General features: G+C 42.3%; 6 protein-coding genes across 17 annotated transcripts in view; 2 read left to right on the plus strand and 4 right to left on the minus strand.

Annotated features, from left to right (window-relative positions):
- LOC119032496 (CCR4-NOT transcription complex subunit 2-like) overlaps positions 1-3,037 on the minus strand; it is a 13,200-nt gene extending 10,163 nt beyond the window's left edge. For 4 of the 6 annotated variants that reach the window (XM_037121763.1, XM_037121762.1, XM_037121761.1 and 1 more), the window contains exon 1: positions 2,889-3,036. The gene's annotated coding sequence lies outside the window, so the exon portion shown is untranslated. Of the gene's footprint in view, positions 1-2,308; positions 2,630-2,888 lie in introns of those variants that run through there. The other 2 variants (XR_005078919.1, XM_037121760.1) reach the window with 2 other exon arrangements.
- Positions 3,038-4,917: 1,880 nt separating this feature from the next.
- LOC119032541 (histone H3) lies at positions 4,918-5,658 on the plus strand. The gene has a single exon (XM_037121864.1). It carries the CDS (start codon positions 4,964-4,966, stop codon positions 5,372-5,374), a length of 411 nt encoding a protein of 136 aa, XP_036977759.1. The 5' UTR covers positions 4,918-4,963; the 3' UTR covers positions 5,375-5,658.
- A 391-nt stretch (positions 5,659-6,049) lies between these two features.
- LOC119032544 (late histone H2A.L3) lies at positions 6,050-6,699 on the plus strand. Its single transcript, XM_037121868.1, has one exon. It carries the CDS (start codon positions 6,089-6,091, stop codon positions 6,470-6,472), a length of 384 nt encoding a protein of 127 aa, XP_036977763.1. The 5' UTR covers positions 6,050-6,088; the 3' UTR covers positions 6,473-6,699.
- Positions 6,700-7,482: 783 nt separating this feature from the next.
- Positions 7,483-8,140, minus strand: LOC119032543 (late histone H2A.L3). Its single transcript, XM_037121867.1, has one exon. It carries the CDS (start codon positions 8,083-8,085, stop codon positions 7,702-7,704), a length of 384 nt encoding a protein of 127 aa, XP_036977762.1. The 5' UTR covers positions 8,086-8,140; the 3' UTR covers positions 7,483-7,701.
- A 1,384-nt stretch (positions 8,141-9,524) lies between these two features.
- On the minus strand, positions 9,525-25,277 carry LOC119032471 (NLR family CARD domain-containing protein 3-like). 7 transcript variants are annotated; one of them, XM_037121697.1, is made up of 10 exons: positions 23,315-23,334; positions 23,178-23,229; positions 21,873-22,030; positions 21,210-21,364; positions 19,119-20,931; positions 17,870-18,043; positions 15,925-16,098; positions 14,339-14,512; positions 11,183-11,356; positions 9,525-10,095 (listed from the first exon to the last, which is right to left on the minus strand). In XM_037121697.1, exons 1-10 carry the CDS (start codon positions 23,317-23,319, stop codon positions 10,086-10,088), a joined length of 2,889 nt encoding a protein of 962 aa, XP_036977592.1. In that variant the 5' UTR covers positions 23,320-23,334; the 3' UTR covers positions 9,525-10,085. The 7 variants fall into 7 exon arrangements, with proteins under 7 accessions (XP_036977592.1, XP_036977590.1, XP_036977594.1 ...); XM_037121695.1 differs by having other exon boundaries at positions 9,525-11,356; XM_037121699.1 differs by lacking the exons at positions 23,178-23,229; positions 23,315-23,334 and adding an exon at positions 24,366-25,277 and having other exon boundaries at positions 9,525-11,356; positions 21,873-22,011.
- Positions 25,278-25,458: 181 nt separating this feature from the next.
- On the minus strand, positions 25,459-26,571 carry LOC119032545 (histone H2B 1/2-like). The gene has a single exon (XM_037121869.1). It carries the CDS (start codon positions 25,978-25,980, stop codon positions 25,606-25,608), a length of 375 nt encoding a protein of 124 aa, XP_036977764.1. The 5' UTR covers positions 25,981-26,571; the 3' UTR covers positions 25,459-25,605.
- Between the last annotated feature and the right edge of the window lie 239 nt (positions 26,572-26,810).

Raw genomic sequence — 26,810 nt, forward strand, 5'->3', positions numbered from 1 at the left:
ATAAAACACATTTGATAAAGTCTCTTTTTTGTCGGTTGGACAAAACATACACAGGAGGATGTTCATGTGTCTCTGGGAAACTATGAGGAACATTTTTTATAATATTCTGTAGTTTTTAGAATAAAATATTAAATCAGGAATTTAAAATTGAGCCTGACCGATATACATCCTTGAGTGTATAGTTATCAGCGTATATGTTGCCAAACACGCACTGATATGATTCAGGTTATACGGCGGGAAAAGATGCTTTGGGTCATTTGTAATTAATAAATTCCCAGGAAAGTAACTTTTTAAGTGCTCTGGTGTCATTTAAGACATTTAATTGTTAATGCACATAAATAACAACCCAACACTGGATCATTTCTATTATCTGTTATCAACAGATGAATAGAGCTGATAACACAAGAGCCCAACAGCTTTAGTAGAGTTAACAAGTGCAGCATCTACACAGTGTGTGGCGGTATGCACCTTTAAAGGACCAAATCTTCAGAGCGGCTTGTTTGTTCACTCATGGAAAAAATACATATTTCTGAGTTCATATTGTAAATATTAAAAATTCTGGGTTTTAATTTCTGCAACAAAACTACACAGTGACCCTTCAAAAGTTTTTTTTTTCCAGCAGCTAATGAACGTAGAGAAGACGTAGAGCTGCTGCACCTGAGTAGAGCCACGCAACGTAGACAAGAGCCACACTTCTACTGTCTATACATGGTGCACAAGAGTTCAGACAGAAGGGAAAACACACAATAAATCTTATTAGAGCTACAAATATCACGTCATCCAACTTTGCCTTTCTTACCCTCAGGTTCATATAAAAATGCAGGTTAGGAACTTTTTTTCAAAAATATCTGAATGTGAAATTATCTGTTATCTCATCGGTGTCGGCTGGAATAAATATATATTACTAACACATAACACAGAATAATGGCAGCACAACGTCACAGCAGCACCTGATTCGAACCTCGCTGTGTGAACCAGACCACCTCAGGACACCTGAGCCTGCCTCACCCTCACCTGTGAACGCTTAGAAACTTTCTTTTGAATATAAAAATTAGCAATTTAGCTCTTCACTTAACAGATTCAGTTTTTGGGCGGAAGCAGAGAGCTCACAGATCATTTCTGATGTTTGTTCTGCTTAAGCTTGAAATATTTTCATCTGTACGATTTTATTTCTCTTTTTGATTTATTGGTTTTCAGTCCAGTTGATGCCTCAAATTTGGGAGCTGTTTGGTTGAGTGGAACCTGAACTGATCGGTAACTGCATCAATGTTGTTCCCGATCACTGTTGTTTTACCCTTAAATCTAAATTAAAGATGCACTTTATGGTTTACACGATAGATCAGCGCTGACTTAATATTCAACAGACAAGCTGAATGTCAGAGTTCCATTCATAATCAAACCTGAATTTAGTTTCACTTTCATTTTGATCATTGTTTACCAATGATCTTCCTCTTTGTCAGTGTTTTGCTTCATTTTTATAAACACCAGTGTGGTTTGCATTTGGTGCAATCATGTAATCCACAAGTGCAACAAAGAAAGGAGCTTTTTTTGCAATTATTTGTAACATATCCTGCCTCTGCTGCATGCATTTCTCATAAATTTAAATGATCATTACAAAAAGATGTGTTTATATTATCTAATATATCAATATCAGAACTTTTTACTTGCTTATATCTTCAGCTGTCCCACAGATCAAGTCAAAGAAGGTAAGAGACTGATCAATAATGAAAGTAATCATTAAAACAAGTCCTAATTCATGTCACTGGTGTCCCCAGACTTTATTTTTTTGCACATCTTCACACAGAATCGTTGAAAAGTTGAGATTGATCAATTTAAATTTGTACCATGTGAAGACACAACTGGACACTTTGTGCATTATAAGCAACATATCTCAGCATGAAGGACTGTCAGACTTAAATCAGGTTCAAAACCCGAAACCAACCTGCCTGCATGAGGTGGTGTGAGCACAAAGCTCCACATCAGAGTTTTAACTGTGATCTCTCCGGATTACTTTTGTTTACTATGATGTGTTAGCCAGTGAACAACGGCTAATTTAGCTCTTGCACACCTACAGCAGTGTACAGTTTTATATTTGAGTCTTTTTACTTGCATTTGGTGCGTTTTCCGACGACAAAACCACTCAAACCTGGTTGTACTGGCCAAGTGGGTTGCAAACTTGATTTTTCATGTTTAAAGGCATCGTTAACCGTGCAGCAGTGTCGCAAAGGACTAGCTAAAGTTAGCCGTGTGAGCTAATGCTAGCTCCGATAATCTTACTAACTAGCCGTAATTAAACAATTAACGCTACCTGCTGGTGTCCTGACAGCACAAATGCTCCGGTTGATCCTGATTAGGGTTCAACGTGTGAGGGAATGCAAATAATAACTAATAGCTGACATTACTTTGTTAGCTGTTAAATGTGCCAAGAGCTAATGCTAGCAGACTAGCGCACTCAGCGAGCAGCTTCTTCCATAGGAATGTATGGGGATATTAGCATGAGAGCTAACGCTCACTGCCAAGCGAGCTATTCGGCTAACAGCATCGTCTGCACGCCACGATGGGGACACTTGTTAGCAGTTAACACACGATCTGGCGAGGTGAAAACGCCGGTTTGACAACAGGTATGCAGACAGGCCCCCGGGCAGGTGAACCGGGGGGCCAGGTGTGTTTTTGTTCGGGTTTGGGCCTGCTGCGCCTCCGTCGGTTAGTTCCCCAAAACAACAACAAAAAGCAGCGAAGCCGGACTGCTGGGTTTAAAGTCCTGTGTCCCGGTTTCCTTCACCGCCCGGTTCGGTTGTAGCCATGGCACGAGTGGAGTTTGATTTAAATGAGGTTGTAACGATTCTCTGCTGAGAAAAGACTTTAAACGAATAAAAGAAGGAGCTTACCGCATCAATCTTTATTCCCCGCTACAATCCAAGATGGCCGTCATCTCTTCGCCAGCCAGCGAGGATGCTGGGAAGCCTCTGACCCCGGAGCCTCCATCACTCTGCTGCACGGGGCTCCGTCCCACACCACCACACACAGCACTGCCCTTTAATATGAGTATATATGTATATATTATATTATATTATATTATGTTATATTATATATTCTCCTGTGTATCATCTGAAGGTTCATCACTCTGTTGTCTCCTCCAGTATACTGGTGCAGTTTGTTTGTTGGGCGAATTACCTTCAAAATTCAACATATTATTACCTTCATTTTAGAATAAAATATTACGCTACAATATTACAGTCTGTGTGGAGTAATCTATTACTTATTACAATGCTTTTTAGTTACTTAATAACCTCTGTAGATCAAATAGATAGATGTCTTTAAATGAAGGCATTTTAATTGTAGTCTCAGTCACATGAAACACAACAGACCTTCTATAATGTCGCCTATAATGACATGACAAGACAAATATCTCTTCTTCTTCTATTTATTTTCAGTCACACAGAGACTGAACACAGAACTTACAGGCTCAGCTGTATTAAACACACAGAGTCAACATTAATATGGTCGTGTTGGTGAGGATGGCTTCTTAAAAAAACAATAAAAGTTTCACTTCGATCTGTAACGTAGATTTTAACATGTAACCTGACCTAACCACAGTAATACATTACTGAAATATTATTAGTAACGTGTAATATTGCTCTGTTACTGCTAAAAGAAATATATTACTATAATGTGTTACTTTTGTAAGGCACTTCCACAACACTGGTCGTCGTCCTGAAACCCAGAAATCAGTGAGCATTTCTGCACATCCACTTCCTCGTCTCAAGCTCATGTTGAATTCATTAAACAATTTGTTTGTGGTTTCAAAACAAACAACTCTTGTATTTTCCTTTGCTGGGATTCAGCCAGTAGCTCAGAACATTTGTGACTGGTTTGAAGAAGCATCTTACGGCAGTTTCCTGTGGAGGATACTTGGGAAACGATTACGGGTGATAATTCAGATGCAAAATGCAGCTGAGTAAAATACTAAAACCCACAAAACTGAACAGCTGTGAGGTGGAGAAAGTCTCCAGTGGCACATGTAGACCTGCTGTGGTAGTTCAGAACTATGTGCAGGTGTTTGAGAAAATGAATAAAATAAAAAAGCCTGCTTTGATAACAAATAAAACATATAGCAATAAAAGTGAAACACAAAAACAAAACACTGGCTGGTTTCAGTTTAATATTGACTGAAATCAAGATTGTTTTTGTTTTTCTTAACCACGTACATAATTCAATAACACTCTGGAGCAGTTAATATTCTGTGTGTATCAGTGTGAATATGAATAATTTATCCTTCCTTCCACTTTCAGGTTCCACATCATTGTCGTCTGATTCACCGGAGTGTCCAACCTGCAAGTACAAAAAGTAAGACCTGTCATTGTTGCTTTGCCATGTCTGATTAAATCCACCAGATGTCGCTATTTAATCCTGAGGTTGATTTATTTCTGCTTCAAACCAGAATTTATGGAGGTTCAGTACAAATATTTTTCATATATCACACATCAGATCGGAAATATTTTATATTTATCACCATAACTTCTGCTATTGAATATGTTTTTGCTGTTTTTTTGTCTTGTGTGAAATAAAGTTGGTGGCTATATCTGTATTTCCTTCCTATTATAATAATAATAATAATAATAATATTCATAATAATGCAACGGAAAATACTGAATAATATTATGGACAGCAGAGATACGGTGTGTGTGTGTGTGTGTGTGTGATAAATTGTGTCATGAAGAAATAAAATGATATGTAAGTGGGACGTTTTGTTTTTACAGGAAGTAAGGATAATATAACGTTCGGGGGGCGTGGTTTGTTTTGAATTTTCTTTTCTCCAATAGTTGGTGACCTACAGCGCGCGCTCATCGCTGTCTGGACCAATCAGCGCTGTCATCGCTCCGGCAGCTCCTTTATAAAGCCGCTGTTCGCAGGTTGGTCTCAGTATTTCTGTCCTGTGAACGCAGAGAGAAGAGAAACTACAATGGCGAGAACCAAGCAGACGGCCCGTAAATCCACCGGAGGAAAAGCTCCCAGGAAGCAGCTGGCCACCAAGGCCGCCCGGAAGAGCGCCCCGGCCACCGGCGGAGTGAAGAAGCCCCACAGGTACCGGCCCGGTACCGTGGCTCTGAGAGAGATCCGCCGCTACCAGAAGTCCACCGAGCTGCTGATCCGCAAGCTGCCCTTCCAGCGCCTGGTCCGGGAGATCGCCCAGGACTTCAAGACCGACCTGCGCTTCCAGAGCTCCGCCGTCATGGCCCTGCAGGAGTCCAGCGAGGCTTACCTGGTCGGCCTGTTCGAGGACACCAACCTGTGCGCCATCCACGCCAAGAGGGTCACCATCATGCCCAAAGACATCCAGCTGGCCCGCCGCATCCGCGGGGAGCGAGCTTAGACTGACCCCGGATCAGTTTAACACCACAACGGCTCTTTTTAGAGCCACACACTCGATCTGAGAGCAACAAGTCCTCACTAACACTGAAACACACAATCATGGTATAACACAACGACACAAAGGGTCACAATCACAGTGTGGAACACAAACAGGTGTCACAATCACAGCACACTGAGAACAGACTCCATGTTGTATCCAAACGATTAGACTTGATGTATTCAAAATATATTAAGGATCATAATAACATGAGCCTCTTCTAATGAACACAGCTTATAAAACGAAGAGTCAAATGTTTTTGCAATGATTTGTGTCATGAATCACATTTAAAGACAGTTATTTATCTACATAATTCATCTTTAATGATCTGAGTCTTGACTGTGAAAACGTGACTTAAACAAGATGTTACTGATATAAATTAGACATGAGTCTGTGTTGGACTGATGACCATCACATCGTGAGATGTGATGTTCTGAATTCCTTTTGGATGGAACTGTAAACAAACCTACCTTTGCCTTTATTTTGAAAATCCGATGTAGCGCCAAACGGAAACCTCGTCGTTCATACAGGAAGTGACCCCGGCTGTGTTCTGATTGGTCGGTCGCCGTTACGCTCGTAGTAGCCAATGAACGAGCAGTTGCTTGATATATAAACCGGGTGTCGCCGGTCTGTCGCTACTTCTTCTGCGGAGGAAACAGTGTAGTGTGACGTCGCATCATGTCTGGAAGAGGAAAAGGTGCCGGTAAGGTTCGATCCAAGGCCAAGAGCCGCTCGTCCCGGGCCGGGCTTCAGTTCCCGGTCGGCCGCGTCCACAGGCTGCTCAGGAAGGGGAACTACGCTCAGCGTGTCGGGGCCGGAGCTCCGGTCTACCTGGCGGCGGTGCTGGAGTACCTGACCGCCGAGATCCTGGAGTTGGCCGGAAACGCCGCCCGCGACAACAAGAAGACCAGAATCATCCCCCGACACCTGCAGCTCGCCGTCCGCAACGACGAGGAGCTCAACAAGCTGCTCGGAGGAGTCACCATCGCTCAGGGCGGCGTGCTGCCCAACATCCAGGCCGTCCTGCTGCCCAAGAAGACCGAGAAGGCTGCCAAGAAGTGAACACCCCGAACCGAACTGAACCTCCACAAACGGCTCTTTTAAGAGCCACTCACTCCTCTGAAGAGCCCAGGCCTCAAACATTAATGGCTCCTGACTCCTCAAACATTAATTAACATTAACATAAAACACGACTTCGCATCGTGTTTACACAGCTCATTCATTTCTTAACTTTGAAACAATAAAGCTTTTAATGCAAAAGATGTTAATGTTTTAAGTACACTTGCATATTGTGTCTACAGTTGTAATGACCGACTTACAGTAGGAACACCAGACAGTTTAATTGAATCTTCTCAGCTGAGTGTTGACATTATAAATGTACTTCTATCTACAGACATTCTCTCTCTGAACAAAGACAATTTATTGATCCTATTGTGTCATGAATTGCATACGTCCGTCAGGCTTGTGTATATAATATTGTATTCACAGCCAATCATTGTTTTACCCAGGGTTAAACGTTGGGGTAATTATTCTGTTACAATTGTTCATGACTCATTATTACAAGGTTGAACAGCTCAATTTGTTGAACCAAACTCCATTTCTGCGTGTTTGTCCCCAGCAGCAGTCAGGTGACTCTAGCAGGTGAGTTAAAAAAAACCCTTCGACTCATGGTGTCTGTCACCACTACTGTGTTGTTGTAGTGAGTCAGTCAACAACAACAACACAACTGCATCCATGTTGTCATCAGTCAGCTGATTCATGTTTAGATTGAGACGGTTCTGGCTCCTTATGGCAGCACCGTGAACCGTCACTGCTACTGTCACTGTATGAAGAAGCTCAACTGACTGAAATAATGCTGCAGTTTATTACAGTAGGTGCGTCAATGGCTGTAAACAGAATCGCAAACGGAATGAGGTAGTAAACAATATATGTACCTTCACGTTAATTCAAGCCTTAATTTCAGGGCATATTTATTCATTGGGCCATTTCCGTACCTATTTTGGCAGGTTTGTCTTGGTTTACATTGCCTACCTTATGAGGTCCAAACTCTTATTTCTTCACAGTCAGATAACTTTAGTTGTACATGAATGACATACGCTTTAATTCTTACATGTTGCAGCAACATTGTAATATAATTCACAGTCAAACCTGTCTGCAGAGACACACACCTGATCAAATTTGTGTAACTATATTTGCGTGAGGAGCCATTAATGTTTGAGGCCTGGGCTCTTCAGAGGAGTGAGTGGCTCTGAAAAGAGCCGTTTGTGGAGGTTCGGTTCGGTTCGGGGTGTTCACTTCTTGGCAGCCTTCTCGGTCTTCTTGGGCAGCAGGACGGCCTGGATGTTGGGCAGCACGCCGCCCTGAGCGATGGTGACTCCTCCGAGCAGCTTGTTGAGCTCCTCGTCGTTGCGGACGGCGAGCTGCAGGTGTCGGGGGATGATTCTGGTCTTCTTGTTGTCGCGGGCGGCGTTTCCGGCCAACTCCAGGATCTCGGCGGTCAGGTACTCCAGCACCGCCGCCAGGTAGACCGGAGCTCCGGCCCCGACACGCTGAGCGTAGTTCCCCTTCCTGAGCAGCCTGTGGACGCGGCCGACTGGGAACTGCAGCCCGGCCCGGGACGAGCGGCTCTTGGCCTTGGATCGAACCTTACCGGCACCTTTTCCTCTTCCAGACATGATGCGACGTCACACTACACTGTTTCCTCCGCAGAAGAAGTAACGACAGACCGGCGACACCCGGTTTATATATGAAGCAACTGCTCGTTCATTGGCTACAACGAGCGTAACGGCGACCGACCAATCAGAACACAGCTGGGGTCACTTCCTGTATGAACGACGAGGCTTCCGTTTGGCGCTACATCGGATTTTCAAAATAAAGGCAAAGGTAGGTTTGTTAACAGTTCAAAAGGAATTCAGAACTTTTAGCAGGTGATCACAGATTCTTCCACACGAGTCCTGTAAACACTCGTCACTGAATAAATAGGACCCTAAATCCGCAGAATTAGATTTATTACCAAGAAGGATTTTACACCAACGAGGAATTTGTCTTGGTGGGGAAGGTGCGGACATTTAAGACGACAAACAATAAACAGTGACTATGATATATACAATATAATCAAACAGGGACATAAAGTGTGACATGAGATAAATTAAGATAAATAAAGATGGAAGAGTTGTACAGGAAAGTTACACTTTATAAAAATATACCCTACAAATATCTGGGGCTGCAGCTGGATGACAGGTTGGACTGGACAGCAAACATGGACGCTGTACACAGGAAAGGACAGAGCCGTCTGTACTTCCTGAGAGGGCTGGGGTCCTTCAACATATGCAAAAAACTGCTGCAGATGTTTTACCAGTCTGTGGTGGCCAGCGTCCTCTTCTACGCTGTGGTTTGCTGGGGAGGATGCAGCAAGAAGAGGGACGCTGCCCGACTGGACAGACTGGTGAGGAGAGCTGGCTCAGTGGTGGGCACAGAGCTGGACTCTCTGGTGACTGTGGCAGAGAGAAGGACCCTGGACAAACTGCTGTCCATACTGGACAACACCCACCACCCTCTGCACAACACCTTCAGCAGGCAGAGGAGCGTGTTCAGTGGCAGACTGCTGTCTCAATCCTGCTCCACCAACAGACACAATAACTCTTTCGTCCCCCTGGCCATCAGGCTGTACAACAGCTCGCAGTGATGTCAGGAAGCACACTAGACAATGGACAAATGCACTCAAAAGCACTCATCTTTTATAGCCCAATTTAATTTAATTGTACACCGTCCCCTGTCCCCTTAATACTCTTTACCTCTATGTCACTTTATATTTTTAATATCACTTGATATTTTCATACAGTTGTACAAAACATTTTTATAACATTTTTTGTTCCATATTTTTATTTCTACTGTTTCTTTGATATTGTATGTATGTTCAATGTATGTTCAATGTTTGTTATTGCTACTGGATGCTTGAATTTCCTCCGGGATCAATAAAGTATCTATCTATCTATCTATCTATCTATCTATCTATCTATCTATCTATAAATAATAAAAATAATAAATTGTGTTATAGTCATTTTCAACAGTAAGAGAAAATGAAAAGATCACAAACAAGTAAACAGTCAAGACATGGATCATCATTTTGTTTACTTTATCCAATGTTGGAAAAAAGAAAAGAAAACTTAAATAAAGAATAGAATTAAAAAAAGACATGGATCATTAAAGATGTATTATGTAGATAGATAACTGTCTTTCAAAAACATTTGGCTGCACAAGTGACACACAGATACTGAGCTGTAACTTAATGAATTAAAATAGTTGATTACAAATATATTTAAAGTATAAACATGTTTAGTTCTAAATGTGTGTTTGGACTGGATGGATTTGTTTGTGTTGTAGTTAAATCCAGGGGGCAGTAGGGAGGGCAGTTAGTGGCCCCAACACATGGAGCTGGATGGTGGACTGGGTGACAGTGGAGCTGATCTCAGAGCAGTTTAGACTGCAGCACTGACAGTCAGCTCCACTTGTTGTGATTGGTCCTTCAGTCACTGCTGGATGAAGCTCTCCTCTCCACTCCACCTCCCAGTAACACGGCCCAGTCAGAGCCTGTCCACCCACCAGCTGATGGTGCTGCTTCAACCTGTCTGGATCATCAGGACACAGCTGATCCTCTCAACACCTCCACCTTTCATCACTCCCACCTGAAGAGAGAATGAGAGAGAGCAGAAGTGATCCATGAGTGTTTCCAGAGACTCCCTCCATCAGCTGTCAGTCAGTGATATAAAGACCAGCAGGACTTCAGTCCTGTTCAGACCACAAGTGGAGCGGCTGTGTAGCGTAGCCAGCTTCCTTTCAGCTTCATGTTAACGTGTTGGAGTGAAGCTCACAGGTTTACTCTGCAGGTTTCACTCAAGTACACAGTGAAATAAACTGCACAGGGTCCCTGAACGCATCATCACTGCAGAGGCACTTTAATGATGATTGACAGCTGTTAAAAACCAGAGTCTCAGTCACACCTGAATATTTCATCTGCTTTGAAACATTACAAACATGTAAATATGGAGTCTGTTGTAAAACATGTGGAGCAAACAAAAGACTGATGGACAGATGAATATATGATGTTAAAGCTCCTACATGTTCATACACAGACTGACAGTCAAGCATCAGCTGTGGTTACTGGACTTCAGCACAGCTTCTGCTCTGTACAAACACCACATGGTTACTAAATGTAATGATGGTTCTCTGAAACCTGAGCAGTGATTTGCAGGCTTCAGTCAGACTGATCTGTACGGTGGCCCTGAAGGTCAAAACACATCAACACCTCAGATTACAGAAAAAGTGGGACAGCGTTCTTGTTTGTAATTGGACAGAACCCGAGTCCCTGTGGACAGTTTGATGTTGTTGTGAAATGTTGTGTTTTGACCTTCAGGGCCACCGTAGACCTGAGAGCTGTGACACAGATCAGCTGATCAGTTCTTTAGTGTTTTAGAGAAATCACATGTGATGAATGAGGACGACTGTCTCTACACATCCTGTGATGCTGTCAGCTGTAATCCAGCTTTACTTCCTGTAGACACGAACACAACAACAACAGTCGTCTTCACATCAACTCAACACCAGATCACAACAAGCTTCTGGCTCGTCTGATTGGCTGACTGTTCTCTCTCTGTCTCTCTGTCCAATCATGAAGCCAGTCACCGTTCTCCTCTCACAGCTTCACTTGATACTGACTGTGTTCAGAACAATACTGCTGAAACCAGCATGGACTGACTCCAACCCTCTACTGACCTCAGAGTCTCCAGTCTGCAGTGTGGACTGTCCTTCAGATCAGACAGCAGCTTCACTCCTGAATCCTGCAGCTTGTTTCCTCTCAGGTCCAGCTCTCTCAGATGGGAGGGGTTGGACTTCAGAGCTGAGGCCAGAGAATCACAGCTGATCTTTGACAAACTGCATCTCTCCAATCTGAATAAAGAACAAATGATGAAGATAAAAATCAGTTTATAATCCAATCAGATGTGTTCAGGTTTAAATGTGCAGCTCAACATCACTGTGTCCTAATTAAGGTGCTCTGATTGTTATCAGACGATATTGGTTCTGAATAGTTTGATGGGTGGTCTGTAAAAGGGCCAATCAGAAGAGCCGATCAGATAAACACAGGAGACAGTTTGTCTTTAATACATGCAGCATGGAGAGAAGAGCCACAGTGTTCTCTGCAGTCTTCCACATTGTCTTGACTTGTATACAGCAGAACAGTGGTTACATACTTTATGACAGGTGTTACTCATGCCTTCCCCAAGGCAGTGACCCTCTGATGTTTGACTGGACAATAAGTGTCATCCTAGCTGCCTTCTGTTATCATCCTCATATGAACTCCTCACCTGTTCTATCCCTGACACCTCCCCACACCTCAGGTGAAGGGGAATCTCCCCTCCTCTCACATCCTGACATCTTCTCTACCATACATTGATATTTGAATCCAAAACTGTATAATTCCCACCAGTTAGAACAGTGTGGAACTAAAGTGGCCTGTAAAGACGGACTAGTGAGTAGATGAGTCTCTGTGTTCGCTGTGAGGACGTTTAATGTCCCCGACAACCTCTGTAGTCTCATTCAGACACTTGTTAGCAACCGCTAACTGTTGTTAACACATGAAGAGCTTCAGAATTAAACTGTGGGACATTTAATGATGATTTTATGTTGGAGAACAAAACGTGTAAATATGTTCAGTCTGTGGTAACCACACACCTGATTACACACATTTAACTGAAAACACATTCAACACACTCACAGACTTTGATATGAGGGAACAGGATGTGCTAACATGCTAACAGATTTCTGGTTTTAGGACTACAGACTACACCTCTCTATAGGGAGGGGAAGCCCCGCCCCTTCAGGTCGACCTCATGGGACCTGATTTCAGTCTAGAAAGTGTCTGTTTGTAGTAAATAAAGTAAAATCTCATGTAGTTTTGTGTTAAACTGCTCAGTGAACGACTTCGTCACTTAACGACTGTTGGCTGTGTCGTCTTTATAATCACATATTTTCACAGTCTTATATTTTATTAGTTTTATGACAAACTGAAACTTTCTTTCTTCAACACACTTCAGACAGTGAAGTGAACTTGATGATTTTAAATCGAACATGAGTTCACAGGATCTTTGGTTTCCAAAAAATATTAATTAATTTACATTTTCTACAGTTTCTTTTAGAAACACAAGTCTTTAGTGACTACACACTAAATTAAATCAAAAACATGAAAATATGAACAAAAGGATGTTTACAAATTTATGTTTGAACATAAATTAGCTTCAGTTATTAATTAAACATTTAAGATGTCCAACAGTAACAGAGAGTCAGTGAACTCACCTCAGAGTCTCCAGTCGACAGTTTGGACTCTGCAGAAAATCACAAAGCAGCTTCACTCCTGAATCCTGCAGCTTGTTGTTACTCAGGTTCAGCTCTCTCAGATGGGAGGGGTTGGACTCCAGAGCTGAGGCCAGAGAATCACAGCTGATCTCTGACAAACTGCAGTAACTCAATCTGAATAAAGAACAAATGATGAAGATAAAAATCAGTTTATAATCCAGTCAGATGTGTTCAGGTTTAAATGTGCAGCTCAACATCACTGTGTCCTAATTAAGGTGCTCTGATTGTTATCAGACGATATTGGTTCTGAATAGTTTGATGGGTGGTCTGTAAAAGGGCCAATCAGAAGAGCCGATCAGATAAACACAGGAGACAGTTTGTCTTTAATACATGCAGCATGGAGAGAAGAGCCACAGTGTTCTCTGCAGTCTTCCACATTGTCTTGACTTGTGTACAGCAGAACAGTGGTTACATACTTTATGACAGGAGTTACTCATGCCTTCCCCAAGGCAGTGACCCTCTGATGTTTGACTGGACAATAAGTGTCATCCTAGCTGCCTTCTGTTATCATCCTCATATGAACTCCTCACCTGTTCTATCCCTGACACCTCCCCACACCTCAGGTGAAGGGGAATCTCCCCTCCTCTCACATCCTGACATCTTCTCTACCATACATTGATATTTGAATCCAAAACTGTATAATTCCCACCAGTTAGAACAGTGTGGAACTAAAGTGGCCTGTAAAGACGGACTAGTGAGTAGATGAGTCTCTGTGTTCGCTGTGAGGACGTTTAATGTCCCCGACAACCTCTGTAGTCTCATTCAGACACTTGTTAGCAACCGCTAACTGTTTTTAACACATGAAGAGCTTCAGAATTAAACTGTGGGACATTTAATGATGATTTTATGTTGGAGAACAAAACATGTAAATATGTTCAGCCTGTGGTAACCACACACCTGATTACACACATTTAACTGAAAACACATTCAACACACTCACAGACTTTGAGACGAGGGAACAGGATGTGCTAACATGCTAACAGATTTCTGGTTTTAGGACTACAGACTACACCTCTCTATAGGGAGGGGAAGTCCCGCCCCTTCAGGTCGACCTCATGGGACCTGATTTCAGTCTAGAAAGTGTCTGTTTGTAGTAAATAAAGTAAAATCTCATGTAGTTTTGTGTTAAACTGCTCAGTGAACGACTTCGTCACTTAACAACTGTTGGCTGTGTCGTCTTTATAATCACATATTTTCACAGTCTTATATTTTATTAGTTTTATGACAAACTGAAACTTTCTTTCTTCAACACACTTCAGACAGTGAAGTGAACTTGATGATTTTAAATCGAACATGAGTTCACAGGATCTTTGGTTTCCGAAAAATATGAATTAACTTACATTTTCTACAGTTTCTTTTAGAAACACAAGTCTTTAGTGACTACACACTAAATTAAATCAAAAACATGAAAATATGAACAAAAGGATGTTTACAAATTTATGTTTGAACATAAATTAGCTTCAGTTATTAATTAAATATTTAAGATGTCCAACAGTAACAGAGAGTCAGTGAACTCACCTCAGAGTCTCCAGTCGACAGTTTGGACTCTGCAGAAAATCACAAAGCAGCTTCACTGTTGAATCCTGCAGGTTGTTGTCACTCAGGTCCAGCTCTCTCAGATGGGAGGGGTTGGACTTCAGAGCTGAGGCCAGAGAATCACAGCTGATCTTTGACAAACTGCAGTAACTCAATCTGAATAAAGAACAAATGATGAAGATAAAAATCAGTTTATAATCCAGTCAGATGTGTTCAGGTTTAAATGTGCAGCTCAACATCACTGTGTCCTAATTAAGGTGCTCTGATTGTTATCAGACGATATTGGTTCTGAATAGTTTGATGGGTGGTCTGTAAAAGGGCCAATCAGAAGAGCCGATCAGATAAACACAGGAGACAGTTTGTCTTTAATACATGCAGCATGGAGAGAAGAGCCACAGTGTTCTCTGCAGTCTTCCACATTGTCTTGACTTGTATACAGCAGAACAGTGGTTACATACTTTATGACAGGTGTTACTCATGCCTTCCCCAAGGCAGTGACCCTCTGATGTTTGACTGGACAATAAGTGTCATCCTAGCTGCCTTCTGTTATCATCCTCATATGAACTCCTCACCTGTTCTATCCCTGACACCTCCCCACACCTCAGGTGAAGGGGAATCTCCCCTCCTCTCACATCCTGACATCTTCTCTACCATACATTGATATCTGAATCCAGAACTGTTTAATTCCCACCAGTTAGAACAGTGTGTAACTAAAGTGGCCTGTAAAGACGGACTAGTGAGTAGATGAGTCTCCGTGTTCGCTGTGAGGACGTTTAATGTCCCCGACAACCTCTGTAGTCTCATTCAGACACTTGTTAGCAACCGCTAACTGTTTTTAACACATGAAGAGCTTCAGAATTAAACTGTGGGACATTTAATGATGATTTTATGTTGGAGAACAAAACATGTAAATATGTTCAGCCTGTGGTAACCACACACCTGATTACACACATTTAACTGAAAACACATTCAACACACTCACAGACTTTGAGACGAGGGAACAGGATGTGCTAACATGCTAACATGCTAACAGATTTCTGGTTTTAGGACTACAGACTACACCTCTCTATAGGGAGGGGAAGCCCCGCCCCTTCAGGTCGACCTCATGGGACCTGATTTCAGTCTAGAAAGTGTCTGTTTGTAGTAAATAAAGTAAAATCTCATGTAGTTTTGTGTTAAACTGCTCAGTGAACGACTTCGTCACTTAACGACTGTTGGCTGTGTCGTCTTTATAATCACATATTTTCACAGTCTTATATTTTATTAGTTTTATGACAAACTGAGACTTTCCTTCTTCAACACACTTCAGACAGTGAAGTGAACTTGATGATTTTAAATCGAACATGAGTTCACAGGATCTTTGGTTTCCAAAAAATATTAATTCATTTACATTTTCTACAGTTTCTTTTAGAAACACAAGTCTGTAGTGACTACACACTAAATTAAATCAAAAACATGAAAATATGAACAAAGGGACGTTTACAAATGTATGTTTGAACATAAATTAGCTTCAGTTATTAATTAAACATTTAAGATGTCCAACAGTAACAGAGAGTCAGTGAACTCACCTCAGAGTCTCCAGTCGACAGTTTGGACTCTGCAGAAAATCACAAAGCAGCTTCACTGTTGAATCCTGCAGGTTGTTGTAGCTCAGGTCCAGATGTCTCAGATGGGAGGGGTTGGACTTCAGAGCCGAGGCCAGAGAATCACAGCTGATCTCTGACAAACTGCAGCCCCACAATCTGAATAAAGAACAAATGAAGTGAGTTTAGAAGACAATGTTCCTGCTTGGAATCATTCAGTGTTTAAACTTCTGTTCAGAGCTGAACAAGTTCAGATATAAATGAAGCTCCAAACACCTGAACCAACAGGCTGCAGGTCCAAAACTGTCAGATACACAAAGTGAAACAGAGCTCTCATTAATATTAATGACAACGTGCTGCTGCTTCAATAAAGACGTCGTGACTCCACCTCTTAAACTCTGCAGCTCCACCAGAGGCTCCATCTATACAAACTCATGTTGTGCAGCCAAACAGAAACCAACAGAAACTGACTGAAGATTTGATTCTACTGTTTTAGATCAAAATCATCCTGAGTTGAAATATTTCAGTCAGTATAAACGTCACATGTCATCATAAAGTTTCTGAAAAAACATGATTGTTATTGTCTGACAGAGAAGAAAACACTGGTTTCTGTTTTTATTCACAGAAGCACGAAGGAATCAAATGATTCAGAGGTTCAGAGAGAATCAACCAGTGATGAATGTTTAATGTTATATTAGATCTGTTTTAAATATGAAGCTGAACAAGATGCTCAGAGTCAATCAGCATCAAATCTATGAGGTCAGATCCCCTTCAGACCTGATGACATGAACACTAAGATTCACAAAGTTTGAATAATGTTGTGAAAGTGTGAGCAAAGGTTTAAAATACATATTAAAATGTGATTTAAACATGTGAAAACAACATGTGTGAAATAATGGTGTCACATTTATAACTGACATCAGCAGTTTAATATCTTCATGTTCTAAAGTTTGTCTTCAGAGTTTCAGACAGTAAAACCAACAATCCAACATTAACACACACCTCACTGTGTGATTGGTCACCTGAGTGCAGGTGAGAAAGGAGACGGGGTTTGAACTTCTCTCTCAGCTCTTTGTTCTTTTGTTACACAACTATTTCTGTCACTGTTCATATGAACAGCTGAGTGAAACACTATGAACGTCTTCAGCAGAGACTGTCTGAACATGTGACACGTCTTCTCCATATTTAAACCATTGTTGTGTCTCCAGCAGCTCATCACTCCACCTTTGGCTGTTTGGAACAGCTGTGAACACTTTGAGCTGCAGATGTGTTCAGACAACACGTCGTACCGCTGAGCTTCTTTCTACAAATATCTGAGCCAACAGCTCTTACAGAAAAGCAGTTGAGTGGATTTGCAAACAGAAGTGAATCCAACATCCTGCTTCTGTTCGCTGCAGGCACAGTGAGCATAAGAGCCAGGTGAACTCTGAACCTGCCTCTGGTGCACAACTGACCACAGTTACTCTAAAGAATTATGTCTCAGTTCCAGCAGTGATCCATCTCATTCCTACTGGCTGAGGAAATGACCTGAAGGAAACTGCAGAGGAATTATGGGATTGTTCCCGAGGAATTGTGGGAATTGTTGTTGGATGTACGGACTCTAAGCAGCCTGCGACGTCATTTTAATCACACGACAGACTTCAACCAGCAAACAGAAAAGTTCTACACCATCGATTCACCTTCAACACAAAGAGCAGCTCCGTCTCACACACAGAAAGCTGTAATCAAAACACAGATCTTCATCACCACTGTCATCTCCATCAACACACAGCTGACTGACTCAGAGCTTCATCCTCCATCATCTTCATCACTGATCAGACTGAGCTGTGTGTGTGTGTGTGTGTGTGTGTGCGTGTGTGAACCGAAGGAAATGTAAAACTTCTGTTCTAGATTTAAATGTAATAAACACAGAAAAAACACATGAACTGACTTCAGAGTCTCCAGTCGACAGTTTGGACTCTCCAGTCCAGAACACAGCAGCTTCACTCCTGAATCATTCAGGTTGTTGTAGCTCAGGTGCAGATGTGTCAGATGTGAGGGGTTGGACTTCAGAGCTGAGGCGACGACTTCACAGTGAGTCTCTGAGAGTTCACAGCCAGTCAGTCTGTGAATACAGATAAAACATTTAAATGAGATAAAATCTGACTCTTTACTATGAAAGCAGATTCTTTACATTTTGCATCATAAAGCACATGAACATGAGCAGCTGTAGCTCAGCTGGTCAGCTGTTCGGCCTGAGCTGCTCAGTCACCGATCACAAGGTTGGTAGTTTGAAACTTGAGCTCCTCGGCTCCACATGAGCCTCCAGACTTTGACCTGCCTGAGGAGATCAGCTGGGCTGAATCAGTGGCCCATTTTAAATCCCCCTCAAAACACACCTGTATAAAACGGCTTTTAACGGCTGATTCTGATGATTTCATCTCTGTTTTATTTTGGTTTGACATATTTGTGTTTGTCTGTTTTCTTCATTCTGCTGTCTTTATATTAATATTTGTAATTGTCCCTGTAATACTTTTCTTGTGACTCTTTCATTGTTGTGCTGTTTTATTTGTGTCCAACAAACTGATGTGAGTGCTTTTAAAGTGTCATATAAATAAACAGAAATACATGTTGAAGTGTCCTCGAGGGAAATAATGAAGCAGAAATGACAGTTTAGGACAAAAGTGTGGAAATAAGTGAGACGTAAACGTGTCAGATGTTAGTTTACAGGCTGCTGTGATTTATATTGGTTCAGCTTCATGTTCACATGATGATCAGTGAACTGTGAAGTCACTGCAGGTTGGAACTGCACTCGTATGTATTTACCTCACTTATGTGTTTGTGTGTATTTTCTCAATCTTTGATGCATTTTATTCTGTCGCTCCATCTGCTTTTCATCTCCTGTTTCATTCATTTAATGCCTCCCACTGCACAAACACAAGAATTACAACTAAACATTGTGTTTTTATCATTTTCTGGGTAATAATTGAGTTGAATGTTTTGGAAACAAGACGACTTCATGTCATTTCTACTCTGAGCTTGTTGATGATCATTTATTCAATCAGCAGGTTTAATACTTGTTCTGGTAAACGTGTTTAGTGTTGAGCTTTTATATTATTCATGTGTGTAAAGTGTTGATCTTTAATACTGAAGGCTTCAGCTTTACCTCACTTCATCATGTTTAACACATCTGGACTTACACAGCCTTCCTGCAGTTCCTCACAGCTGGAATCAGTCTCAGTCGTCCCTCCCATGATGTGTTGTACTTCTCCAGGTTCAACTCATCCAGAACCTCCTCTGACATCTGCAGCATGTAGGCCAGAGCTGAGCAGTGGATCTCAGAGAGTTCCTTCTCTGATCTGTTCTCTGACTTCAGGAACTCTTGGATCTCCTGATGGACTGAGTGGTCGTTCATCTCTGTCAGACAGTGGAAGATGTTGATGCTTCTGTCAGGAGAGATCTTATCACTGTTCATCTTCTTCAGGTTGTTGATGGCTCTCTGGATGATTATTGGACTGTTGTCTGTCTGACCCAGCAGGCCTGCTAAGAGTCTCTGGTTGGACTCCAGAGAGAGGCCATGAAGGAAGCGGACAAACAGGTCCAGGTGGCCATTTTTACTGCGGAGGGATTTCATCATGGCGCTCCTCAAGAAGTCATCCAGGGATGGGTCACATTTATATCTTTGACGTCCCAGGAAGTCCTTCACCACCTTTGTGTTCCTGTTGGTGTGACAGTGGAACATGTAGACTGCAGCCAGAAACTCCTGAACGCTCAGATGAACAAAGCAGTAGACTGTTTTCTGGAAGATCACACTCTCTCTTCTGAAGATCTCTGTACAAACTCCTGAGTACACCGAGGCCTCTGTGACATTAAGACCGCAGCACTCCAGGTCTTCTTGGTAGAACATGATGTTTCCTGTCTCCAGATGTTCTAACGCCAGCCTCCCCAGCTTCAGAAGAACTTCCCTGTCAGCCTCCGTCAGCTCCTGTGGACTCGTCTCTCGTCCCTCATCGTACTTCTGCTTCTTCCTCTTTGTCTGAACCAGCAGGAAGTGTGAGTACATGTCAGTCAGGGTCTTGGGCAGCTCTCCTCTCTGGTCTGTAGTCAACATGTGGTCCAGAACTGTAGCAGTGATCCAGCAGAAGGCTGGGATCAGACACATGATGTGGAGGCTCCTGGAGGTCTTGATGTGTGAGATGATTCTGCTGGACAGATCTTCATCACTGAACCTCCTCCTGAAGTACTCCTCCTTCTGGACGTCAGTGAAGCCTCGTACTTCTGTTACCCTGTCGACACATGAAGGAGGGATCTGATTGGCCGCTGCAGGTCTGGAAGTGATCCAGACGAGAGCCGAGGGAAGCAGCTTCCCCTGGATGAGGTTTGTCAGCAGCACGCTGACTGATGACTCCTGTGTGACATCAGACACGACCTCATGGTTGTTGAAATCCAGTGAAAGTCTGCTTTCATCCAGGCCGTCAAAGATGAAGAGAAGTTTACAGACAGCGAGCTTCTCTGCTGTCACCTTCTGTAATGTTGGATGGAAAACATGGAGCAGCCTGAGAAGACTGTACTGCTCATCTCTGATCAGGTTCAGCTCCCTGAACGACAGCAGAACCAGCAGACTGACATCTTGGTTTTCGGAGCCCTCTGCCCAGTCCAGAGTGAACTTCTGCACCGAGAAGGTTTTTCCAACTCCAGCGACGCCGTTGGTCAGAACCACTCTGATGCGTCTCTGTTGGTCAGGTGAGGCTTTAAAGATGTCGCAGCACCTGATTGGAGTTTCACTGAAGGTCTTCTTCTTGGAAGCTGTCTCAAGCTGCCAAACCTCATGTTGGGTATTAACCTCTTCACTCTGTCCCTCTGTGATGTAGAGCTCAGTGTAGATCCTGCTGAGGAGGGTTCCACTTCCTGTTCCATCACTTCCTGTTCCATCACTTCCTTCAGTCACATGTTCACATCTCCTCCTCAGACTGATCTTATGTTCATCTAAAACCTCCTGCAGACCAACATTCACTGAAAAGAGAATTAAGTGTTGACAATCAGAAATCAATGAGCAAATTGAAAAAATGATCACTTTCATTACAATCTGTGGTTCTTGTGTCAGTCTGTTAGTCGGTGTGAACACTGATGTTTCTGCTTTACACACAGTTTAATAGTTCCCCATCTCCATTTGAGCATATGGAGAACAAACTCTCTTCTCATTGGTTAATGTGTGACATCACTAATCTCTTTCCTTGTACAGTTTGTCTCTGACTGTCTGTCCACAGTCCAGCTGTTGTTCTGGGTCTTACCTCCACACTGGGGACAGGAGGAGTCTCCTGGTGAAGCAGACTGGTCCCAGTATGAGGTGATGCAGCGTCTGCAGAACCAGTGTCCACAGCTGGTAGAGACCGGATCCTTCAGGACGTCCTGACACCAAACACAGCAGGTGGGCTGCTTCTTCTCTCTGTGAACACATTTCATTAGAACTACAATGATTTGATGACTGTTGTTAAAAACATCCAGATTTGGTCGACACTGTTGAGAAGCTCAGACGCTCACAGAGAAAAGTCAAAGTGTGGATACTTTTCATCTTGAATTCAGCATTTAGTGTGTCATGAAAATGATGTGTGAAGATTATCTCTCAGAACAAAACGTGTCAGTATCAGAAACTCGTGTTTGTTTTCTGCAATAATCCAAAATCCAAGTCAAAAATCTGCCAGGCTGTTTGTGGAGGGAGCCAGAGCGATGCTAACTTCAGGGTTAGCCTACAAACATACGTCATGGTTCCACCATCTATTTCATCCTGCTGAGATTTGTTAGTGTCCTCCAGGATCTGACTGAGTTCAGACATGTTAGTGTTCAGGAGGCTTTCAAAGAATTTATGTTAGTGTTTCTTCAGTCCTGGAGCCTGATGTTACTCTACAGCAACACATTACCAGCAAACACTGAATGAGTCGTCTCAGTGCTCTTACTTTGTGTCTGATGGTCCAGGTTCAGAACTGAAGAATGGAGGATCATCTTTGGACCGATCACTCTTCATAGACGGACAGATGGATCCTGCAGGTTCTGCTCGGTCCAACTCTTCCTCCACACAAACACTCATCTTCAGGTCTGAGAGGTGAAACATGAACTGTGGGGCCATTCAAGAATTGAGGATAAATTTCAAGTATAGAAGAAAACTAAGAACAGGATGGATTTTTTTCATGAAACGTTTGTATTCTTATAGAACACACTTTGAAGTTAACATGTTCAGTATTTGCTGATTTTAAACATGTAAGATTTAAAATATTTGTATATGTAGAAACTGAAAAATCTGTCAACTCTGTCTGAGACAAATTGGGTCAAATTTATGTAATAAACAAATGTACTACAATTCAAATCCCCGTCTGCCCTGAGAGAACTTTTGTCTCTACGTACATTAATTCAACTTTTAGTCTAATAAGACTTTTTGTTTTGAAGAACAAATATCAACACATTCAACTGAAAAGTTGCCAAGACTGCGAGCATTTTAACTCAACACAGCATAAAAAATGTATTAAATGCTTAGAAATTTCATGTGGTACAAGTGTTAGTTATCACGCAGCTTCTGATCATTTTTTAACAATAAAAACATCTGATGATCAATTTAAAAGCAAAAATCCTAAACAAACAGAGTTGACATGGATGGTAACAGAGTTAAAAGACCAACAACATTTTCTGCCTGACTCTGAAACTTTTAAAACCATTTCTAAAAGTAAAACAACTATTTAATTACATATAAAGAGACACTGATTACAGAATTTCCTGAACTTGAATAATAACTGCAGATAAAGTGATATTAAAATACATACATTATGGAGTGTTCCTTTAAGAAACAACAATCAAAGACCTTTTCTCAGTCTTCCTGTGACTAACTGTATAGTAGAGCCCGACCGATTTATAAAACAGATATTTTATGTAATTCATTTCATAACTGTGCATAGATTAAGCACACAAAACTGAAAATTACACTTAATTATTTTACATTAATTCAAGCTGAAAGTATCAGGAGCTGCAGACAAACAATCACTGGTGGGTCGATCATCATTAAACTTAATGTTTTACTTTTATTAGTTAAAATACACATTTAGCATTATTTTAGTAGGAGTTTAATATAATTGTTAAAATCTGATTCAATAAAGTCTTTTTTCTTTTTAAATAACAAACTCTTTAATGGAGAGACAGCAGATCTATCTCTCACACACACACACACACACACACACACACACACACACACACACACACACACACACACACACCTCTGGGCTCCTCGTCTTTAGTTCCAGTAGTTTCACAGTTTTTTTCCTTTTGCTAAAACACAATTTTGGAAACTCGGCTGGTTTTATCAACATATTTAACACAATTCACAAAACCAAACACCCAAACTGCAAAATACCTCATAAGCACTGCAACCAAAACTACATACAGCATTATCAGAGTCAAAGTGTTGCATTCAATGGCACACACTTCATTCATATTACCAGATGTGCGTCTAACCAGCTACACACTGTTGGACATAAAGAAAAGCTCATCTTTAGTCTGATCTGTCATCATACTAACATAGTTCAAACTGCAGAGAATTCTTCAGATTGTTCACAGAAATATTTGCAGATACACACACACGCTGCTGAAGCATTTATTCTTTTATTTTTCACCAAACACGTCAGTGCAACTCATGAACATATGCACAGCAGATATATTTACTAGTTAACTGAAAAAGAAAACTGCAGTAAAAACATGTGACACTGAGAAGCTGCAGTCTCTGTCAGCCTGTCAGTGTCAGCTCATGGTCGATGACATGATGAACTCATGTCGCTCTGATTTCATCTGAAAGTTGTTTTCTTCTTTGGCCATGAGCTCCTCTACCACCTCCCCCTCTCATTCTCTCCCTCCCTCTTCCTCTCTCTGCAACGTCTCCCATTGTTGTAAAAAGAAGAAGAAGAAGAAGAAGAAGAAGAAGAAGAAGAAGAAGAAGAAGAAGAAGAAGAAGGTGCTCACCTCCCTGCTGAACAAACCAGCAGAGACCAGCACCAGAACACATGTTGTGTTCTGGTGCTGGTCTCTGCTGGTTTGTCAGACCGGTGTGCAAGCAAGATAGAGTGACAGCGGGGACAGCCAATCACACAAGAATCAGCACAGCCAATCAGGAACTTGTGGGCGGGTCTAAACTAGAAACAGGTTTCAGCTTGAACGGTTTTCCGCCTAACATCTGTTAATATCTGTTTTTAGACAGTACAGAGTGCAGGGGACATGTTCCCTGTGTCCCCAGATTACACCCGTAGTTCCAGTAGTTTTAATGTGTATTATTCAGCCTGTCAGGACTTTGTGTCCACAGAAGAATCAAAGTGTTGACTTTATTCTAACATGTGTTTCCTCTACAGTCCACAGAGACTAAACTGACTCACACTCTCACAGTAACATCACAAACACCTTGTTTTAACACTCACCTGCCTCACACTTTACTGTTCCTCCTCCGTCTTCTTCTGTCTGTTCTGCTCTCAAAATGGAGTCTGACGGACTGAACACTTTCACTTTCACTTCTCCTCCTGTTCGTCAGTCTGGATCACATGATCACTGTTGCTCCTCGGGGTTCTGAGTTCGGAGCTTTGTGGGTCTAAAGTACCGAACCGTGAGTGAGTTGAGGGGTGGAGATACTAACAGCGGCATTAAAGGCTCCACATGAGACTGACTGACCTCTTGTACTCGGATCTGTGTGCAGATCTACAGCTACATCTCAGTGACAACACGACGTCATCAACTTTACACAAACACTTAGAATCACGTGGAACGTTTGCCGAATTAACACGTAGGTCCAAACAGTTAAGAATATGTTGTATACAGCATTTCACACAGTTCAGACAGTTTCTCCTGACGAGGTGACGCTAGAAAATGAGCGTTTCTTAAGGGAGTCTGGTGACTGTGAGAAGAGAATCTGGAGTAAATAGTGAAATGGTGAAAACAGTTCAGACACAGAAGTTTGTAGACAGGAAGCAGAGCGACGCTGATGAACTGGCTCGAAAGTGACCGAACAGCTCCATCTACTGGACATATGACACTTTTCAGGTGGACCGGAACATTTTAACAAGAAGCTGAAACAAACTTCAGCGTCGTGGCTGCACATCAGGACGTGTTGAGTCGTGAACATGAAGAAACAGCTGGCTTTACAGCGATGTCGCGACAAACTGACAAAAATGTTTGTTTTTAATATTTGAGAAGACGCCGGTGATGTGATGAAGTTTGTCATGTGTTCTTCTGTGCTCCTAGTAGAATGAGGTTAAATCTGGTGTATTAACTGCCAAACTTCATGTTTGTATAGTGACATCACTGACGTAACACCAATCAGGACTGGTCTGTTTAGAGCAGGTGTGTTATCAGAGTCACAGCATGTATTTATGTTTAGGGGACTGAAATGTTTCTTATTGTAGAAACTACTTAAAGATATTTATTCCTGTTTTAAGTAACTAGACTGATCCTTCTCATCAGCCAGTGTGAGCACATTAACCCATTTAGACTGTAATTCTGTAGTTTAGGGACGTCATATATTGATATATTGCTTTAATCGCAGATAACCTGTCTCATGTTCCCCAGCGTGTCCTGACAGCGTCCCTCACAGTGCGGTAGGAAGCGGCTCCTCAGACAGAGGTGGTGGCTCTTAAAAGAGCCGTTGTGTTGACAGGCAGCAGCTGTTTACTTGGAGCTGGTGTACTTGGTGACGGCCTTGGTGCCCTCGGACACGGCGTGCTTGGCCAGCTCCCCGGGCAGCAGCAGGCGGACGGCGGTCTGGATCTCCCGGGAGGAGATGGTGGAGCGCTTGTTGTAGTGAGCCAGGCGGGAGGCTTCACCGGCGATACGCTCGAAGATGTCGCTCACGAAGGAGTTCATGATGCCCATCGCCTTGGAGGAGATCCCGGTGTCAGGGTGGACCTGCTTCAGCACCTTGTAGACGTAGATGGCGTAGCTCTCCTTCCTGGTCTTTCTCCTCTTCTTGCCCCCCTTGGCGGCAGACTTGGACGCGGCCTTCTTTGAGCCCTTCTTGGGCGCAGACTTTCCTAGATCCGGCATGTTTGAGCGTTTAAGGTTCTCGGTGAACTCTGTCCGCGAGCAGGCTTATTTATTCAGACACTGGATGCAAATGAGCTGCGCTGTTCCCGCTCTGCCATTGGTTGATTTGAATTTAAGCGCGGGAAGGAGGGAGTGCGCGAGGCCGTTGGTTAACGCCTCCAGCCAGCGAGATGACGTCACTAACTGAAGTCAGGCTGCGGCTCTGGTTCTGTGGATGGTTCTGACGGTCCATTAACTCTGACCTCGTGTTCTGAAACGCACTTCTGAGTAGTTTCACCCTGTTACTGACTGTTTTCAGTGTTTGTTGTGTATGTTTCTGTCTTCAGGTCAGTAAAAGCTCCATAGGAAATGTGTCCAAACTTAAAGATGTCGGTTTAAAGATATATTTCTCTTTATTTACAGTCATTACTGCAGTTTAGTTGAGGGCACTGTGGGAAATGTGATGTTGTATGTTGAGGTCATGTCAGTATTATACCATGTTCCTACATATGTGTAATGTTTATGTATAATGTTGTTAATGTTTCTCTGTATGAGCGTTATTTTATTTTACATCAGCACATTTCAGTGATGCTAACGTGCTCCTGGCTGTTTAATGGACGCCGGGCTTCAGAGACTTTGTCACTCAGTTTTATGTGATTTGTGAAACTTTTATTTTTGTTGTTCTCCTCTAACCACAGTGAAACAGAGACAGGAGGAGCCACTATTTATTATGTGTGCATACTAACTTATTTTGGTCTGATGTCTGTGGTTTGGTCGTCTTTAAACATAGATGAGATGTTTTATTTAACTCTCTGTACATTGTGTAGTGTTTTATTATCTAGTGGCCTTCA

The sequence above is a fragment of the Acanthopagrus latus genome, chromosome 14 (genome assembly GCF_904848185.1).
Source record: "Acanthopagrus latus isolate v.2019 chromosome 14, fAcaLat1.1, whole genome shotgun sequence".
NCBI classification, from domain to species: Eukaryota; Metazoa; Chordata; class Actinopteri; order Spariformes; family Sparidae; genus Acanthopagrus; species Acanthopagrus latus.

Coding starts and splice junctions, on each gene's coding strand:
- LOC119032544 (XM_037121868.1), top strand. CDS start 6,089: ATGTCTGGAAGAGGAAAAGGTGCCGGTAAGGTTCGATCCAAGGCCAAG.
- LOC119032545 (XM_037121869.1), bottom strand. CDS start 25,980: ATGCCGGATCTAGGAAAGTCTGCGCCCAAGAAGGGCTCAAAGAAGGCC.
- LOC119032543 (XM_037121867.1), bottom strand. CDS start 8,085: ATGTCTGGAAGAGGAAAAGGTGCCGGTAAGGTTCGATCCAAGGCCAAG.
- LOC119032541 (XM_037121864.1), top strand. CDS start 4,964: ATGGCGAGAACCAAGCAGACGGCCCGTAAATCCACCGGAGGAAAAGCT.
- LOC119032471 (XM_037121696.1), bottom strand. CDS start 23,270: ATGTTGATAAAACCAGCCGAGTTTCCAAAATTGTGTTTTAGCAAAAGG. Junction 22,031..23,177: donor TAAAGACGAGGAGCCCAGAG/GTGTGTGTGTGT, acceptor ATGGCCCCACAG/TTCATGTTTCACCTCTCAGA. Junction 16,099..17,869: donor TGTCGACTGGAGACTCTGAA/GTCAGTTCATGT, acceptor TTCTTTATTCAG/ATTGTGGGGCTGCAGTTTGT.